The sequence below is a fragment of the Triturus cristatus genome, chromosome 1_2 (genome assembly GCF_964204655.1).
Source record: "Triturus cristatus chromosome 1_2, aTriCri1.1, whole genome shotgun sequence".
In the NCBI taxonomy this organism is placed as follows: Eukaryota; Metazoa; Chordata; class Amphibia; order Caudata; family Salamandridae; genus Triturus; species Triturus cristatus.
In genome coordinates, this window is record NC_140580.1 from 1,174,573,296 (window position 1) to 1,174,592,974 (window position 19,679).

At 54.6% G+C, this 19,679-nt stretch overlaps 1 protein-coding gene across 2 annotated transcripts in view; it reads right to left on the reverse strand.

Moving 5' to 3' along the window:
• The window catches only part of NUP188 (nucleoporin 188), a 1,223,536-nt gene that overhangs the window by 84,559 nt on the left and 1,119,298 nt on the right, over positions 1 to 19,679 (reverse strand). For both annotated transcript variants that reach the window (XM_085614037.1, XM_085614036.1), the window contains exon 39: positions 1,837 to 1,911. In XM_085614037.1, coding sequence (XP_085470163.1) covers positions 1,837 to 1,911 — 75 coding nt within the window. The remainder of the gene's footprint in view (positions 1 to 1,836; positions 1,912 to 19,679) is intronic.

Consider the following 19,679-nt stretch of genomic DNA (forward strand, 5'->3'; position numbering starts at 1 on the left):
CCTCTACCAAACCGAGTGCGCTCAGCCTCTACCAAACCGAGTGCGCTCAGCCTCTACCAAACCGAGTGCGCTCAGCCTCTACCAAACCGAGTGCGCTCAGCCTCTACCAAACCGAGTGCGCTCAGCCTCTACCAAACCGAGTGCGCTCAGCCTCTACCAAACCGAGTGCGCTCAGCCTCTACCAAACCGAGTGCGCTCAGCCTCTACCAAACCGAGTGCGCTCAGCCTCTACCAAACCGAGTGCGCTCAGCCTCTACCAAACCGAGTGCGCTCAGCCTCTACCAAACCGAGTGCGCTCAGCCTCTACCAAACCGAGTGCGCTCAGCCTCTACCAAACCGAGTGCGCTCAGCCTCTACCAAACCGAGTGCGCTCAGCCTCTACCAAACCGAGTGCGCTCAGCCTCTACCAAACCGAGTGCGCTCAGCCTCTACCAAACCGAGTGCGCTCAGACTCTACCAAACCGAGTGCGCTCAGACTCTACCAAACCGAGTGCGCTCAGACTCTACCAAACCGAGTGCGCTCAGACTCTACCAAACCGAGTGCGCTCAGACTCTGCCGCCCAGAGCACGCTCTGCCTCTACCGCCCAGAGCACGCTCTGCCTCTACCGCCCAGAGCACGCTCTGCCTCTACCGCCCAGAGCACGCTCTGCCTCTACCGCCCAGAGCACGCTCTGCCTCTACCGCCCAGAGCACGCTCTGCCTCTACCGCCCAGAGCACGCTCTGCCTCTACCGCCCAGAGCACGCTCTGCCTCTACCGCCCAGAGCACGCTCTGCCTCTACCGCCCAGAGCACGCTCTGCCTCTACCGCCCAGAGCACGCTCTGCCTCTACCGCCCAGAGCACGCTCTGCCTCTGCCGCCCAGAGCACGCTCTGCCTCTGCCGGCCAGAGCACGCTCTGCCTCTCCCGGCCAGAGCACGCTCTGCCTCTGCCGGCCAGAGCACGCTCTGCCTCTGCCGGCCAGAGCACGCTCTGCCTCTGCCGGCCAGAGCACGCTCGGCCCCCAGACTAGGTGTGTGCTCCATCTCCAATTTTCTAGGATCACGTTAAGTTCATACGTTGTTTTTGGACTGCGCTCTAGCTCTCCCATCCTCACAATGATGCGCCACCAAGGGCGAAGATATGGGCTTCATCACTACCCCCCTCATCCGCCAAGCTTGGGAACGTACTTCATTCACGTCTGCTAACTATCTCTGCACTCTACTCCTAAATGTCCAAAGTTTTATACTTTTAATTGCAGGGCCGTTCTGCTAACTCTTCCAACAGTGTGCTTCCTCTGACCATACCTGGGGTACGTTACCCTATTACTTTCAAGAATGAGCTTCCTCTAAGGTTTATGGAGTCTACTCTTCCTAAGCTTTCTTGGGTTCCACTCCCTCTATCCCTTCATGTACTGTGCACCCCTTGACCCTATATGGAGTGTGATTCCCCTGGCCCATCATGGACTGTGCTGGCCCTGACATCATGAAAAGTGCATCCACTCCTGAGCCTTTGTTGAGTACTCTGCTACACACCCATTATGAGAGGGTATCCTCAACCCTTCATGTAATGCTCTCCCACAAACCCTTCATGGAGAGTGCTTCCCTAGCTGTTCAAGGACTGTGCTCTCCTGGGCCTTTAAGGAAGATCTTCATAAGACTTCTGGTGGAGTGCTGTATTGTATTCTCACGTGAATGAGGTTTTAACTGTTTGAGGACAATCCCTTCACCCCCTTCTGTAAACCACTGCCCTTAACATTTGAAGGACCTTCTGGTCTATGATACCTGGACTGCACCACCGTCACCCTTCAAAGTAGTCTCTCTCAAACACTAGCCACCTAGTAGCTGTTTTTCTCACCTGTAGGTAATGTTTTAGCATCTTGCGGCTGTACAGAAGGGATGTGCAGGCCTGGCAGAGGTAGCAGAGATTAGTCTAGGACATAGGAGAGAGAAACATAAAGCTTGTATTAATAACTAGTCAATACCTAATGGAGTTCATCACAATTTGTTTGGAAACAAAGAATTCTCCGTGAATATGCTCGGCCTGGAGATTTACTTATGACCTTGGAACGAGGGGGTTAAAAAGTTCAACTGTCAGATTTCTGTCAAAACTTTTAAAACTTTTTTTAAATTACTTACATTTTAGCAACCAGGCTGTTGGAAAAGCCTCACCACATGTCCGGAGTATTGGTAAACCTTCCAATGCCTTTGAGTTAACATAATGACCTTTGGATTGGTATTAAATGCTCTCCAAAACTACAGGATAACTGCAAAAGCTTTTCTAAACTATGTTTATTCAATACAAACTCCTTAATACCAAGGCAGTTTAGTAGGAAAAGCACCACCTGACACCAGATTTACAGAACATCTTTAGAATACCCAGAATCAAACCTTGAATCCCTCTAAAAGTTGCACCACATAACAAGATGGGCGAAGGATAAATAGAAATAATCAAGTATTAAAGAACCTTTCAGGAGTGCTTTCCCAAAAACTGCCATTCTTGCCTTTGTATGAATGCAGTAGCGCAGAGCCATGCAAGACACTGACCACTGGTGCACAAAACTAGAGCCCTGAAAGAAGTCCTTAACCCTAGAAGTTAGTTCGCAGAACGGGGAGGATGGGTGGGGGGGTAAGGAATCTATAACTAACCTATGTTTCTTACAGATATATTGTTGCCAAAGGTAAGTAACTTGTTCATCTGAAAGAAACAGTTATAGATTCATTACCTTAGAATAGATACCCCAGTAATACCAACCCCAGAGGTGGGTCTGCGAACTAAGTTCACACCAGGAAGTCCTGGAGAAAAGAATGGCCAAATAACCAGTCTCTCCGGACTTGGCTGTCCAGGCAGTAGTGTTTGGTGAACGTGTGCAACGATGCCCACATAGCAGCCTGACAGATGTCATTAAGGGGGACTCCACGTCCCAAAGCAGTGGTAGCTGCCGTCGCCCTAGTTGAATGGGCGCACAGTCCCACTGGAGTCTCCTTCTTTGCCAAGGAATAACAAGCTTTCATGCACAAAACAAACCATCTGGAAATGGTCTGTCTGTCTGTGCAGTGCCCGAACGTTTTTGGCTCCCACGTAGCCAACAAAGAGCTGGTCATTAACCCCGGAATTATTTTGTGCATTCCAAGTAAAAGGAAAGCGCACGCTTTGGATCCAGACGGTGAAGCCTCTCTTCTTCTTTGGAAGGATAAGGAGGCGGAAAGAAGGTGGGCAAAGTGATGGTCTGTCCAATATGGAAAGGAGTAACCACTTTGGGAAGGAAGGAAGGAAGGACGATTCCGAAGGACAACCTTGTCTGGATGAACAGCAAGGTAAGGAGGCTTAGAAGAAATTGCTTGGAGCTCAATCACCCTGCGCGCAGAGGTGATAGCCACCAGAAAAGCAGTTTTCAATGTCAGAAGCCTGAGAGGACAGTTATGTAGCGGCTCAAAGGAGCGCACAATAGATATGTAAGAATTAAGTTCAAGTCCCACTGGAGCATTACGAAGGGAACAGGAGGGAAAAGATAAGTAATGCACTTAAGGAAGCGATTTACAACAGGGGACTTGAAAAGGGAAGGCTGAAATGGCCGAGAGGTAACCCTCTGGCGTGCCCAGAGCAGAATCCTGCTGGGCCGAAGAAAGGAGGAACAAGAGAACCCAAGAAAGAGGGGCGGAAAGGGGATCGACAGCCTTTACTGCGCACCATGCCACAAATGTGTTCCATCTGCAGGCATATACTGTCTTAGTGTAGGGATGCCTGGCTGCCAAGATAACAGTACAGATTTCGGGAGGAAGGTCGAAAGCGGTCAACGGTCGCCGCTAAATCTCCACGCAAGGAGGTGGAGGCTGGACATGTTCAGGTGGAGGACCGTCCCCTGCTGTTGCGACAGAAGATCCTCCCGAAGAGGCACTCTGATCGGAGGATAGATGGCAATGTGTAGGAGCTCGGGATACCAGACTCTTCGTGCTCAATCCGGAGCCAAAAGGATGACTAGAGCCCGGTCGCGCTTGATCTTCTTCAGCACTCTGGGCAGAAGTGTTATAAGTGGAAAGGCGTATAGAAGACCACGACGAAAAGCGGTGCCGAGCGAGTGCCGCCTTGGAAATTCCAACACGCAGAACTGCTGACATTGTGCGTTCTCTTTGGTGGCAAATATATCTAACCAAGGCTCTCCCCACTGCTGAAAGAGACCTTGCACCACCTCAGAGTGAAGACGCCATTTGTGATCCATCATGCACCTGCGGCTGAGTTCTTCCGCCCTGGCATTCAGAAAACCTGACAGGTGTTGAACCAACAGAGATATGCCCTGATGATCCAGCCATGTCCAAAGACGGAGAGCCTCTTGACATAGGGTCCACAACCCCACCCCACCCTGTTTGTTGCAGTACAACATGGCTGTGGTTTTGTCCGTTAACACCGGCACTACTCTTCCTTTGACAGAAGAAAGGAGTACCTTCAGTGAAAGAAAAATGGCCCGGAGCTCCAGAAAGTTTATGTGGAGCCCAGACTCCGCTAGAGGTCCAGAGGCCTCTGTTCTTCGCCTCTCCCAGGTGTGGTGCATACGTCACCACTGTGCTCTCTGGTTGGGGAAGAGGGAGGGATCTGCGGTTGACCCAATCCTGGTTCGTGAGCCACCACTGCAACTGAATTGCAGTCCCGTCCAAGATCTCGATGACATCGGAAAGATTTCCCCGATGATGCGCCCACTGGAACTTCAGGTCCCACTGCAGAGCTCGTATATGCCCCCCTGGCATGATCCACCAGCAGGATGTAGGAGGCCATGAGGCCCAATAGACTCAGGGTCATTCTCACCGAAATCCAGGCTAGAGGCTGATACATCCGTATCATAGCCCGAATATCCTGGATTTGCTGCTCGGGAAGATAGGCTCGAAACTGTGCTGTATCCAGAACTGCTCCGATGAAAAGGAGCTTCTGTGAGGGAATCAGGTGCGACTTCGGCACGTTGATAGTGAACCCCAGCAAATGCAGGAGGTCCGCCGTAGTCTGAAGGTGGGAGACGACAACCTGGGGCGAGCCCGCCTTCAACACCCAGTCGTCGAGATAGGGGAAGACAGGAACCCCTGATCTGCTCAGATGAGGTGCGACCTCCGCCATCACTTCCGTGAACACCCGAGGGGTGCTGGTAAGGCCAAAGGGGAGCACAGTAAATTAGAAATGTTCGTGGCCTACAGTGAACCATAGGTAGCGCCGGTTAGCAGGCAAGATGGGGGATGTGAAAATAAGCGTCTTGCAAATCCAAGGCTACCATCCATGCTCCAGGGTCGAGGGCAGACAAGACCTGAGCCAAGGTTAACATTTTAAACTTCTCCTTCCGGAGGAAGCGGTTGACGTCCCTGAGATCCAAGAGGACGCAGGTCTTCGTCCTTCTTAGGTACCAGGAAGTAGTGGGAGTAGCAACCACTACCTACTCCTGGCGCAGGGACTCGTTTGATAGCTCCCTTCGCCAAGAGAGCCACAACTTCCTGTCGGAGAAGGGCTAAATGATCCTCCAACATGCGATGGAGAGATGGTGGCACAGAGGGAGGGGTAGTCTTGAAGGGGAGGAAGTAGCCCCATCGGACTATTTGCAAAACCCACCTGTCTGACGTGATGTTGTGTCAGTGGGGTAGGTGATGGTGGATCCTGTTGCCCACTGGAAACTAGTGGCCTTGAAGAGTTGGACTAGGAAGGTTTGGAGGCTGCTGCAAAGGAAGCATTGGTGGACTGGCCCACCCGCTAGCCCCGAAACCCAAGACGCTGGGTCCCACGTCCCCGGCCAAGCATAGGATGAGCAGCTTGTATGGCCCTGTGGCTCTGGGTGGAACGCGGTGGGGCACCTCTTCCATAGCCACGAAAGGTTGACTACATGGGGTGAGAAGTTGCTGTGAGGCCAAAGGATCTGGTCGTGGCCCTAGGGCCCTTGAAGCACTGAAGCTCGTTGGCCGCCTTGTCACCAGGGGACGGCCATCATAGGGCATGTCCAAAAGTGTGGATTGGACATCCCCAGAGAAGCCAGATGTTCTCAGCCACGTGTAGCACCTCAGGGCTTCCAAGAGAGTCGGCGGTATCCAGCCCACACCGAATGGTGAACTTAGCTGCGCCTCGACCCTCAGCAACAGCGCGGGTGAGCATGGCCCAGGCAGTCTACGGGCACTGCGACAGCACTTGCGCGACCGTACCCCACACCGTGTGTGTATAACGGCCCAAGAGACATGCGGTGTTCACCGACCGCAGTCCTAAGCTGGCAGAAGAAAAAATCTTCTTCCCAAAATGGTCCAGCTCCTTGGATTCCCTATCTGAGGGAGCAGTAGGGAATGCGCCTTTTGAGGATGAGGCTTGGACCGCCAAGCTCTCAGGGGTAGGGTGTTGGGAGAGGAAAAGTGGGTCGCCCGGGGCAGGCGGTGTGTCGGGAAATCATCCGGGCCACAGGAGCCCCTGTGCTGGGCTTGGACCAAGTGCTCAGAAGGATGTCAGTGAGGGCCTCATTACCAAGGCAGCAGAGGGTCCGGAGATTACGCTGCCGGCTGAAGCACATCAGTCAGGAGGTTAGTCCTGACAGCCACCGTAGGAAGCTCAAGGCCCAATGCCTCAGACGCCCTACACAACACCACAGCGTAGCAAGTTCCCTCCTCTGTAGCCATGGATGGGGAGAAGCATACCAGGGTCTGGGGAGGTATCCAGACCACTGGCATCATCCAACTCTTCTAGCCAGTCCGGCTCCTCAAGTTGGTCTGATAGAGGGTCAACAGACACCTCCCACTCCTCCTCTGGCTGCCGCTCGTAGGGAATGCCAGGGATGAACAGTGGTACAAAATTACCCTCCGGGGCCGATACAGACGTCGGTCAGCCGCCCTGTCCCAAGTCGGGGGTGAGGCTGGGGTCGACACTGGGGGCGTCATCACTATAATCGGTGCCGGAGAAGGTACCGCGAGGTCAACCGGCGACGATCTGGATACCGGTCACGGCATCGAAGGCCTAGGGCCCCCAGCCGAGTCTGTGGAGCCCGAAGACGCACCAGTGGTGCACAGGCTGCCCAAAGATGTTGTGCAGCACTTTGTAAAATGCACGAAACTGGGCAGGAGACGCTCCGGCTCTGGTCCCAGCGGGCTCGGAAGGAGGAGCCAGAGAGCGACGACGCTCTGTGTCCCGCGTCGGCCAACGGACGGGGAGAAGGCGAAGAGCGATGGTGCTTCTTCGCCTTTTTCTTGTGCTTCGACTTACCAGAGGAGTGCGAAGACTTCGAGGACGAGTGGTGGTGACTCTGCGACTGGTCCCGCAACCATTCTCTCCACCTTGACCTCGAAGGATGAGGAACGGACTGCAGGGCCTCCAAAAACAATGGGACATCCTACGTGCACCAGGAGTCGAAGACTCGAAAAAGACGACGACAGAAGTTGAAAAAAGTTTAGTAAAAAAAAGACTAAGGGGCACGCTCTCTCCAGATCTGCACTGGCTGGCGTGGAAAAAGAAAGAACTGACTTCAGGCCGTGTAGGAAAGTGGCTCTGTATATACTGTTCCCAAATAGGTACAGTGTGTACAGAGTCCACAGTCCCCAGAGGTTTGGCAGAGGTTAAAGTTAGATATAACCTTACTTTCTAAAGTGGTAGCTTGGTCGAGCAGTAAGGCAGTATCAGAGGACAGTGTAAAGCATTTGTTGTACCCACTCAGTCAGCAAATGGTCTCACACACTCAAGAACTGAACTCTAGGTCAATGGTTTTTGTATAAAAAATGTAGTTGTTTTTATTTTAGACCCAACAATAGGTATCAAAATATACTTTCTAAGATTGAGAGGCTTTAGATAAATACTTTTCAATAGGCAATAGACTTTGGATGTAATAGATACAGTTGTTGCAATAGGCAACACAATTTCAAACACAATTATACATTGAGCTTAATGGGAATTTCTAGTAAAATGCAATAGATTACTTTTTGGATTACTTTTCTTACCACAAGACTGGATCCTAGATTCAGTCCTGGGACAGTTCCTGTAAACAGTTGAGTAAAAGCGTTTTGGTTACAGTAGTGATTTTTAAGCAATATTTTGGTATTTTAAAAGTTGACAGTTGGAAACTTTTTCTCATAGAATCACCAATGTTATCCAATGGGAGGAATTTCACTTAGCTGGTAAGTAGGGTTATCGTTGCTTTTTCTTATTCAGTGTTGGATCCTGTGAGAAGTTGGCCTGATGTATGATGTCACTAGTTCTAGTGTACACCTTATATCAGTCCAAATACCCTTATGGTGATTGGTTGTAAAGAACAAGTTACTTACCTTCGGTAACGATGTATCTGTAAGAAACATTAGTTAGTTAGATTCCTCACCTTAGAATATCCCCAGGCGTCAGACTGGATCCGGAAGATTTTTCGTCAGCAATACCCCTTGCGCGTCGCTAGGCGTCGTCTGCGGCTCCGCGTCCGTCGTCGTGCGCCGGAATGACGTCGGAGTACTTAGACGCCGCCCTCGCGCGCCGACGTCAGTTCTTGTACATAGCCTTCCGCGCCAGGAACGCAGAGCCATGCAAAGACCGACACTGGTGCCAAAAATAAAATCTAGGGGCCTGAAAAGGATAACCTTAACCCTAGATGTCAGTTCGCAGAACGGGGAGGATGGGTGGGTCGGTGAGGAATCTAACTAACTAATGTTTCTTACAGATACATCGTTACCGAAGGTAAGTAACTTGTTCATCTGAAAGAAACACGTTAGTTAGATTCCTCACCTTAGAATAGATACCCAAGCAATACCATCCCCAGTGGTGGGTCTGCGAACCAAGGTCACACCAGAAAGTCCTGGAGGACAGAACGGCCAAAGAAGCCATCCCTCCGGACTTGGCTGTCAAGGCAATAATGCCTGGCAAACGTGTGTAGCAAAGCCCACGTCGCCGCCTGACAGATGTCCTGCAAAGGGACTCCCCGTCCCAAAGCAGTAGTAGCCGCTGTGGCCCGAGTAGAATGGGCGCGCAACCCAACAGGAGGGTCCTTTTTTGCCAAAGAGTAACAAATTTTGATGCACAAAACGACCCACCGAGAGATGGTCCGTTTGTGCACAGCTTTCCCCTTCTTAGCACCCACGTATCCAACGAAAAGTTGGTCGTCCACCCGGAACTGCCTTGTGCGGTCCAAATAAAAGGAGAGCGCACGTTTTGGATCCAGACGGTGGAGCCTCTCTTCCTCTTTGGAAGGATGCGGAGGCGGAAAGAAGGTGGGCAAGGTGACAGACTGCCCAAGATGAAATGGAGTCACCACTTTCGGAAGAAAGGAGGGACGAGGCCGAAGGACAACCTTGTCCGGATGAACAGAGAGAAAAGGAGGCTTTGAAGATAAAGCCTGGAGCTCACTCACCCGTCTAGCCGAGGTGATGGCTACCAGAAAAGCAGTCTTAAGAGTCAGAAGACGAAGAGGACAATTGTGAAGAGGCTCGAAGGGAGCGCACATCAGGAATGTCAAGACCAGATTCAAGTCCCACTGAGGCATTACAAAAGGGACAGGAGGGAACGTGTGAGTAATGCCTTTTAGAAAGCGTGTAACCACAGGGGACTTGAAAAGAGAAGGCTGATCAGGAAGCCGAAAGAAGGCAGAGATGGCAGCAAGATAACCTTTCAGGGTGCCCAGGGCAGAGCCCTGCCGGGCCAGAGAAAGAAGAAAGAGGAGAACCTCAGAAAGAGGGGCGGAAAGGGGATCCACAGCCTTTGCTGTGCACCATGCCACAAATTTGTTCCACCGGCAGGCGTATACCGTCTTTGTGGAGGGACGCCTGGCTGCCAGAATGATATCACAGACTTCAGGAGGCAAGTCAAATGGCATCAACTGCCGCCGCTCAATCTCCACGCATGGAGGTGGAGGCTGGACAGGTTCGGGTGGAGGACCGTCCCCTGCTGCTGCGACAGAAGATCCTCCCGAAGGGGCAGACGTATCGGAGGATCGGTCAACATACTGAGTAGCTCGGGATACCAGTACCTTCGTGCCCAATCCGGAGCCACCAAGATGGTTTGGGCGCGGTCGCGCCTGATCTTCTTCAGCACTCTGGGCAGAAGTGGTATAGGCGGAAAGGCGTACAACAGACCGCAACTCCACTCGTGACGAAAAGCGTCGCCGAGCGAGTGCCGCCTTGGAAATTCCAACGCACAGAACTGCTGACATTGCGTGTTCTCTTCGGTGGCGAATAGATCTAACCAAGGCTCTCCCCACTGCTGAAAGAGACCTTGCGCCACTTCGGAGTTCAGACGCCATTCGTGATCCATCATGCACCGGCGGCTGAGTTCGTCTGCTCAGGCGTTCAGAGAGCCCGCCAGATGTTGAACCACTAGGGTGACGCCCTGGTGTTCCAGCCACCTCCAGAGGCGCAGAGCCTCCTGACAAAGGGTCCACGACCCCACCCCGCCTTGTTTGTTGCAATACCACATGGCGGTGGTGTTGTCCGTGAACACCTGCACAACACTTCCCCTGACAGAGGGAAGGAAGGCTTTCAGTGCAAGTCGGATCGCTCTCAACTCCAACAGGTTGATGTGGAGACGAGACTCCGCCGGAGACCAGAGGCCTCTGATCTCCGCCTCTCCCATATGGCCACCCCATCCCAGGAGGGACGCATCAGTCACTACGACATGCTCCGGTTGGGGAAGGGAGAGGCTCTTGCCCTTGACTTAATCGCGGTCCGTGAGCCACCACTGCAACTGCTGCGCAGTGCCCTCCGAGATCAAGACATGGTCGGACAGGTTGCCGTGATGCTGGGCCCACTGAAACTTCAGGTCCCACTGCAGAGCCCGCATGCGCCGCCTGGCGTGATGCACTAGTAGGATGCAGGAGGCCATCAGCCCCAGAAGCCGCAACACTAGCCTGACCGAAACCCAGGATAGAGGCCGAAAGATGGGAATCAGGGCCTGTATATCCCGGACCCGCTGTTCCGGCGGATAGACCCGGAACTGCGCCGAATCGAGAACCGCTCCGATGAAGAGGAGCTTCTGTGAGGGACTCAGGTGTGACTTCGGCACGTTGATGGAAAATCCCAGCAAATGCAGGAGATCCGCCGTAGTCTGGAGGTGGGAGACGACTGTCTGGGGCGAGCCCGCCTTCAACAACCAGTCGTCGAGATAGGGGAAGACTGGAACCCCTGATCTGCGCAGATGAGCTGCGACCACCGCCATCACTTTCGTGAACACCCGAGGGGCACTGGTGAGGCCGAAGGGGAGCACGGTAAACTGAAAGTACTCTTGGCCCACCGTGAACCGCAGGTAACGCCGGTGGGCCGGCAGGACGGGGATGTGGAAATATGCGTCCTGCAAGTCCAACGCTACCATCCAGTCTCCAGGGTCTAGGGCAGCTAGAACCTGAGCCAAAGTTAACATCTTGAACCTTTCCTTCCGGAGGAAGGCATTGACGTTCCGGAGGTCCAAGATAGGGCGTAGGCCCCCTTTGCCCTTCTTGGGAACCAGAAAGTAGTGGGAATAACAACCACGACCTACTTCTGGGCTCGGAACGCGCTCGACGGCCCCCTTGGCCAAGAGGGCCGAAACTTCCTCGTGGAGAAGATTCAAATGATCCCCCGAGATACGGTGGTGCTGCGGTGGCATGGCTGGAGGGGTCGTCTCGAAGGGGAGGGAGTAGCCCCTTCGGACGATTTGCAGCACCCACCTGTCCGATGTGATGGACCGCCAGTGGAGCAGGTGATGGCGAACCCTGCCGCCCACTGGCGTGGAATGGGCCTGAAAGCTCGGACTAGGAAGGCTTTGAGGCGGATGCTGCCGGGGTGGATGTGGGCTGACCTCGTCGTCCTCCAGAACCGCCTCGGCAGAAACCACGTCCGCGACCGCGCGCAGGTTGGTTCTGCGGCTGGTGGCTAGGCGCACGTGAGGAGGCACCCCTTCCTTGGCCACGAAAGGGGCGAAAAGCGGAAGATTGCGACCGCGGGGCCGAGAGGCCCAAGGACTTGGCCGTAGCCCAGGAGTCCTTAAAGCGGTTCAGCGCACTGTCCGCCTTCTCGCCAAAAAGGCGAGTGCCATCAAACGGCATGTCCATGAGAGGGCTCTGGACATCGCCGGAAAATGACGTGGACCGCAGCCAGGCGTGACGTCGAAGCGCCACTGTGGTGGAAATGGCCCTACCCAGCGAGTCCGTGGTGTCAAGCCCACAACGTATAGCATGTCGTGCTGCATCCCTCCCATCGGCCAGAGCCTGGGTAAGTCGTGTCCGGACCTCCTCCGGACACAGGGGCAGCGCGTCCTCCACCGCATCCCACAGAGAGTGGGAATAACGGTCCAAGAGACAAGCGGTGTTCAAAGACCGCAGGCCCAAACTAAGGGAAGAGAACAGCTTCTTGCCAAACTGCTCTAGTCTCTTGGAATCCCGGTCCGGCGGAGCGGTCGGGAAGGAGGATTGGGAGGTGGAGGCCTGGATAACCAGGCTCTCAGGGGTAGGGTGTTGGGACAGAAAACTGGGGTCGCCCGGAGCAGGGCGGTGGCGCCTGGCGACGTTCCTGTCCCCTGGAGGAACTGTGGAGGGCTTGGACCAGGTGCCCTGCAGAACGTCAATGAGGGCCTCATTGAATTGCAGCAGAGGCTCAGTGGAGCTGGCTGCAGACTGAAGCACCTCAGTAAGGACGTTAGTCCTCACAGCCACGGCAGGCAGCTCGAGCCCAAGGGCTGCGGCCGTCTTGCGCAGCACCACAGAGAAAGCAGCGCCCTCCTCCGAAGCCACAGTCGGAGGAGACACGAATCCAGTGTCCGGAGAGGTATCCAGGCCACTGGCCTCCCCCAGTTCATCTGCATAGTCCTGGGACATTTGAGCCTGAACGGCCATAGGATCCTCGGATCCCTCCCAGTTGTCCCCATCATCCGTTTCCTGGTATACAGGAGGAAGGAGCGGAGCCGGGCAATAGACATAATGTGTCTCCAGCGGCGCCGAACGCGGCGTCCATCGACGCCGTATCGGCGCGGGGCTGAACTGGGGCTCGACGTCGAGCGGAGTCGTCGTCGGCGTCGGGGGTGGTACCGGTGTCGACGCCGGCGGAGGAGGAGGCGTGACGAGGTCGACCGGCGTCGGCGGGGACTAGGGAACGGGTCCCTCGGGCGCTTGCGGCGTCTAGGCCAGAGCCGTCAACGGCGCCGGGGCCGCCGGCAGCCTAGTCGGGTCCGCGGGGCCCGAAGGCGCGCCAGCGGGCGCCGACGGCGGAGCCAGGCTCCTCATGGCCGAGAGGAAGGCACTGACCTCCGCCCGCGTCGCGTCAGTCCCAGGGACCGGTGGGTATGGGGACTTGCGCGGCGCCTGCGGCTCCGCCGGAGCCGCGGGGGTGGAACCACCCTGACCCTCGGCCAAGTCGCGCGACCGGCGAGGGGAGTCCGAAGAGCGGTGTCGCCTCTTGGACTTCTTGGAATGCTTCGACTTACCCTAAGACTTGGATCCCGACGACCGATGGTGACGTCGGCTGCGGCTCCGCGACCGATCCTTGGACCTCCTCCTGGACCGGGATCGAGAGGCTCGCGGAGCCGAGTGGCGAATCTCGAGAAGCTTACGGGACCGCTCCCGTCTAGCCTTCGAGGTCAGGGCCTTGCAGTCCGAACACGACTCCGCGTCGTGGTCGAGGCCCAAGCAGTAAAGGCACCGGCGGTGATGGTCCGTAACAGACATCAGGCGGTTACAGTCAGCACAGGCTTTAAAACCAGGCATCCTACCGGCACCGGAGTCGAGACAGGATCAAAAAGGATCGAAAAAGTTAGTCAAAAAGTGACTAAAGGGGTAGCTCTCCCGGATCTGCGCTTACTGGCGCGGAAAAAAGAAGAACTGACGTCAGCGCGCGAGGGCGGCGTCTAAGTACTCCGACGACGTCATTCCGGCGCACGACGCCGACGACGGACGCGGAGCCACAGACGACGCCTAGCGACGCGCAAGGGGTATTGCTGACGAAAAATCTTCCGGATCCAGTCTGACGCCTGGGGATATTCTAAGGTGAGGAATCTAACTAACGTGTTTCTTTCAGATACTGAAATCCCCGACCTTCTGAGATGGGCTGTCACCACTGCCATCACCTTCGTGAAGACTCGAGGTGCAGTAGTAAGACCAAACGGAAGGACCGCAAACTGATAATGTTGCGACCCTACCGTAAACCGGAGATACTTCCTGTGCGACTTCAGGATGGGGATGTGAAAATACGCATCCTGCAAGTCGATCGACACCATCCAGTAGTCCTGATTCAGCGCTTGAAGAACCTGCGCAAGGGTGAGCATCTTGAACTTCTCTTGCTTCAGATAAAGATTCAAGATTCTGAGGTCCAATATCGGACGCAATCTGCCGTCCTTTTTCGGAATCAGAAAATACCGGGAGTAGCATCCCTGACCCCACTCCTGCTCCGGAACCACCTCTATCGGACCTTTCTCTATTAACTTCAAGACTTCCTCCTGCAGGAGAAGTCGGTGGTTCTCTGAGCAAACCCCTTGACAAGGAGGGTAATTTGGAGGGAATTTCCGAAAGGGAAGGGCATACCCATTTTCTACAAGATCTAGAACCCAAAGATCTGTAGTAACCGATTCCCAATCTTGTAGAAAATGGGTAAGCCGACCCCCCACAAGACCAACATGATCCAGAATGGCGGATCTAGGGCTGCTTTGTGGTAGTGGGAGGGACTGAGGAAGAGGAGGAGGAGGAGAGCTGTCGGCCACGTGTGCGACCCCTAATTCTGCCTCTGTACCCCTTATACAGAGAACTCTGCTGTTGTTGCTGCTGGGGCTGCCTGTAAGAACGAAAGGATGCCCTTCCGAAACCCCTATACCTCTTGAACGAACCCCTCGACTGGGATTGAAGGCCCAAAGACTTAGCCGTAGCCTTGCTTTCTTTAAAACGTTCAAGTGCAGCATCCGCCTTCTTGCCAAAGAGTCAGGAAGCCATCAAAAGGCAAGTCCCACAGCGTTGATTGAACATCAGGGGAAAACTCAGATGACTTAAGCCAGGCACTCCTCCTAGTGGCATCAGAAGACCCCATGACTCTTGCTACTGAGTCAGCTGTGTCCAATCTACTCTATCACCTGACGCGCTGCCGCCTGGGCATCCGCCAGGACCTCATTAAATCCAACCCTATCCTCCTCTGATAGTTTTGGGGCTAGTTGTTTCGCAGAATCCATGAGCGCATGTATATAGCGTCCCAAGAGGCAAGTGACATTAGTAGACTTAAGAGCCATGCTGGCCGAAGAAAAGTCCTTTTTGGCCGACTGATCCAGTTTCTTAGCCTCCCTGTCACTCGAGACCTGGGGAAATGAACCTTTAGATATCCCTGAACATGCCGCCTGAACCACCAGGCTTTCAGGAGACGGGTGAGAAGTTAAAAACTCTGGGTCCCCCGGAGCTGCCCTATACCTTCGGGCAATGATTTTTGAAACTGCCGGAGAAGAAAAGGGCTTATGCCACACATCCATCACTGGCTCTATGATGGCTTCGTTAAATGGCAACAAGGGTTCAGAAACCGTAGTGGGAGAGTGTCAAAATGTTCGACTTGAATTCAGTAGAAGGCAAACACATCATCTGACTCCATAACCTCTCCTTCTTCTACCTCCTCCATTAGGTACCTTTCTTCATCCATCACTCTTTGAGCCTCCCTCCTAGACCGGATTCTTACAATCGGCGTCACCGCGATCGAATCCGACGGCGCCGGTGCCCAGGGTCGAACGTGGATCCACAGGAGCAGCCGGCGTCGAGCGAGGTCGAGTCGGCGCCGGTGAAGAAGGGAGCGGCTTCGATGTCCTCGCCGCCGGTGGATGCCAAGACTGCGTCGCTGGAAAAAACGGCATGAAGGGGGCCTGAGGATAGGCTTGAGGCACCCCCAAACTGAAGCCATAGGACCTGCAGGTGCACCAGCGGAGTACATGGCTCTTGAAAATACCCCATACATTGCATTTAGATAATGCGTGGGGTCCTGACCTGGTCCAGGGAAAGCAGGATACTGATCAGGCATCACCGGACTCGGGCCAACAGTGGAATCTGCGGGGCCGAAGGCTCACCCGGACCTGGATACTCTTCAACCGGAGCAGGGGACGAAGACTAAGCCAGAGATGGAACCGGCGTCGGAGATGGAGTCGGAGACGGAGCCGGAGCATGTTCCGGTGAAGCCACTGGAGAAGAAAGGCCAACAGGTGAATCCGGAACAGGCGAGGGAGATATAGAGTCGTTACGGCGTCGAGAGGGTGACTTCGACCTCGGAGCCGTACTCTTGTCCGAGTGACGCCGAGAGGAATGCCTCCTCTTCTTCTTGTGCTTCTTGGATTTTGAAGCATGCCCCGAAGTCGACTTCGACGCCGAACTCGATCTCGTCCTCGATTTTCTCCGGCTTCTCTTCTCTTTCTTCAGTCTCGCGATGAACAGCTTCGCTTCTCTCTCCTTGAACGCTTTCAAACTCATCTTGCGACAGCAAGAACATCCCTCTACATCATGGTCCGATGATAGGCACCATACGCAGTCGTCATGTGGGTCCGTGATGGACATATTCTTCCCACATTCACGACAGGGCTTGAATCCTGACTTCTTTGTCGACATCTTCACAGTAGAAGACAAAGAAAACCAGTAGAAAAACAAAGTAACAGTGAAGCTACAGATAGAGATTCCCGAAATCCGTTGGCGTCGACAGCGCGGAAAAAAGGGAACTGACGTCATCACGCAGACGAGGTCTTCTTATGGAGCCGGTGACGTCAGCGGAGTCGCGAGCGGAGCCGTGTCGTTGTGACGTCGTCTTCGACCTCATCGGCGTGGACTGCTACAAAAGTTTCTGAATGTTGCTGGCGCAGGGGATATTCACACAGTGAGGAATCCACTGGCAGATGTATCCATCAGAAATTTCGTTTTCTTTACTCGGTTGATTTTAGGTGAATATTTTAAAGTTTAGAAACTCCACACTTAGAAGAATTTCCAAGTGAAACCAGTCAATGTTACCCTATGGAAGAAAAGAGAGTTATTGGCTTTTGGGTAAGTACTCAACTGGAAGAGTTAAGGTTCTGGGCATAGACTCAGTGGTCTCCCAGGGTCAGGTCAGAACGATTGTTACACCCTCAGCGGCACAGTGGCAGCCGGGTGCAGAGTGAGTTAGGCCCAATCTTATCCTATGGGAGGCAGGGGGCCCCTGGTTTGTGGCTGCTGGCTAGCAGGCCACACGGCTGTGGGAGCTGGGTTCCTGGTCACTTGCTCAGGGAAAAAGGGGAAGTAGAGTACAGTAGAGATTGCACTGCCAGGGGCACTCGGGCGGCTGAGTGCAGGGTGCTTTTGAGCCGTCGGGCGATCAATGGATTGCAATGGAGAAGCTCAAAAATGAACAAAGGCTGCAAGCTCGGCGACGAAGATTCTTCAGGTGTGACCACCACTTCAAGGGGTAAATTGGTTAGTTGGAGGACAGGTAGGCACCGAGGAGTTGGGCACAGGGGGCCGCAGGGCGCCGGGGTGCCTTTTGGTGTCGGGAAATCTTAGCATCGGCTGGTCGCGGTTGGAGGGGTCCCTTGTTCTGAGACTGCAGGCGTCGTCAGGAGCGTCGAGGTGGGTCCTTGGGTGCTGGATTTGGGGTCACAGTCGCCGGGGGGACGTCCTTGGAGTCTTTGTCCACTCCAGCACAGGCCAGGCTTGGCAGGTGCAGAGTGTGCAGGGTTCGCGGTTCCTGGCTGCTGCCAGGGGTCTGTTACTTACTTTGAGCAGTACCACTGCTCGTGGGAGTCCTAGATGCTTAGAGTCACAAGGTAGCCAGGTCCTCCGGGGTTTGTGAGGTTGCTGGCTACGGGAGATGCCGGGATTTAGCAGGAGCAGGTTCGAGGGTAGACAGGCCGGTAGGGCTGGGGCCAAAGCAGTTGGTGTCTGTAGGAGAGTAGGGTCTGCAATCCAATGATCACCCAGATTTTTTGCTTTTGCTTCATTGGTTTATGACTTTCCCCGGCTGTGGGCCTGCCAATCAGACCCACAGCCTAGCTGTTCTCTTAAATTAAACACATGTACATTAGGTGCATCCACCAATTGGAACTGGGCCGCCTTGTCAGTCCCTGTCTCAGCATACCACAGGTATCCAGGGCATCGGTGTACCCAGGGCCTACCAGGGGCTGCCGCATGTATTATGCCACCCCTGGAATGGCCGCCCAAATCTGACACAACTGGCTGCATGACAGCTGGGGCAACGTGGTGTAATCACCCGTTGCTGTAGGTGTAGTATTCCTACACCTAACCCTAAAATGGACACATGGATTCCTATCAGTCACTCCTATGGCAGGCCTTATCAATCCTGAAGGCAGAGTGCAGGGAATCATGTGGGACGGTGCTCTGGCGCGAGCTGAGTCCGTCGACGGCTTGCGGAACCAAGTCCTAATAGCCGTTCCATGGTGACGCGGGCCAACTACTTTTAAATGCATTATAATCCTCGCGGTTATTTGCTAACTTTGGCATCGCATCACCTACACATGTCGAGTAAGGTGTCATACGAATTGGAATACGAACCCCTCGCCAGTTCTGGCGACGGGGTTAGCATTCCCCCGTTTTTAGAGGGGCACGACATGGAAGTAACCTTGAACCCCGGTTAAAGTTGACTCAAGCCTCAGCATCACAAAATGGATGCTGCCACCAGACACAAGTCTGACCTCCTGCTGCTGGGAGACCTTCCAGCGAGGGGAGCTTGGACAAAGGGTTTCCTGTCGAGGGCGGTGTTGGCACCATCCCAGACAGGGTTTGTGTATCCCAGGTAGGCAGGGCTGAAAGGAAGGTGATTGCCAGTGGCACCCCGGTGCTCACTGTGCATAGCCCGGCTCAAACCAGTTTCGGGGGCACACCAGCCCCTGAGCTGGGGCGAAGCCGGACAAAGGATAGGGGTGTAACCACCCCCCTCCTGGCTCCACCCATAGGTAGAACCTAGTCACGGGCCAGCCCCTTTTCTTAGAATAAAGGTAGGAGCGAGTCCCCTTCCCAAATTGGATAATTCTGAATCTTGAACTACTTTCCACGAAAGGAACTCTTGACTATTTCTGAAGACTCTCCCTTGTGGCTAAGGAGTAGCCACCCTGCACCAGCAGGCACCACCTAAGCGCTTGCGGTTTGCTGTAAGTCTCTCCTACGGATCAAGACTGCCCAGCTCGACGAGACCCGAGTTCCCTGCCATCTCTGACCTTTTACCTACCTCATCAGCCCAGCTGAGAGCCGTAGGTGTGACGAGACCGGCGGGACCGGCCATCTTCAGAATCTGCACGACGCTTATCTAGCACGCCCACCGAGGGACCCTCGAGTGAGTGCACCTAGGGTTTGAAGAAGCCCTAACCCTGAGCAGCTCCAGCACCGAAGTCCGCCTCCCCAGCATCCACGAGATCTGCGTGGGGCCCTTCTGCTCCTTGCTGTTCACCGCGTTGTCCGACCACTCGCCGACCGGCTTGTGGCCCTCTTCACGACGCACCACGTTTGTTCCATCACTGGTCTGGTTGCTCCAGACTGGCCCTTGCTCCCCTTCAACAGAGGAGTACCTCGGACCCTCCTGGTCCACTCCAGACGCCATCTTGACTCCACCGCGTGGGTTGCCACTGCCAAGATCCGCTGCCCCATTCCTGGGCCCAGCCTCATCGACAGCAGACACCTGCGTGGGACAGCTCGCCCTCCCTCCTGGTCGCCGCCGCGCCTCCTGGTCCGAGGAACAGCCGAGTCCGACGTCATCCACTCACCTGGTCGAGGTGACTTCAGCCGGTACCCTCCTGGTGCCCACACGATCGCTGGCTAGCGGTTGAGAACT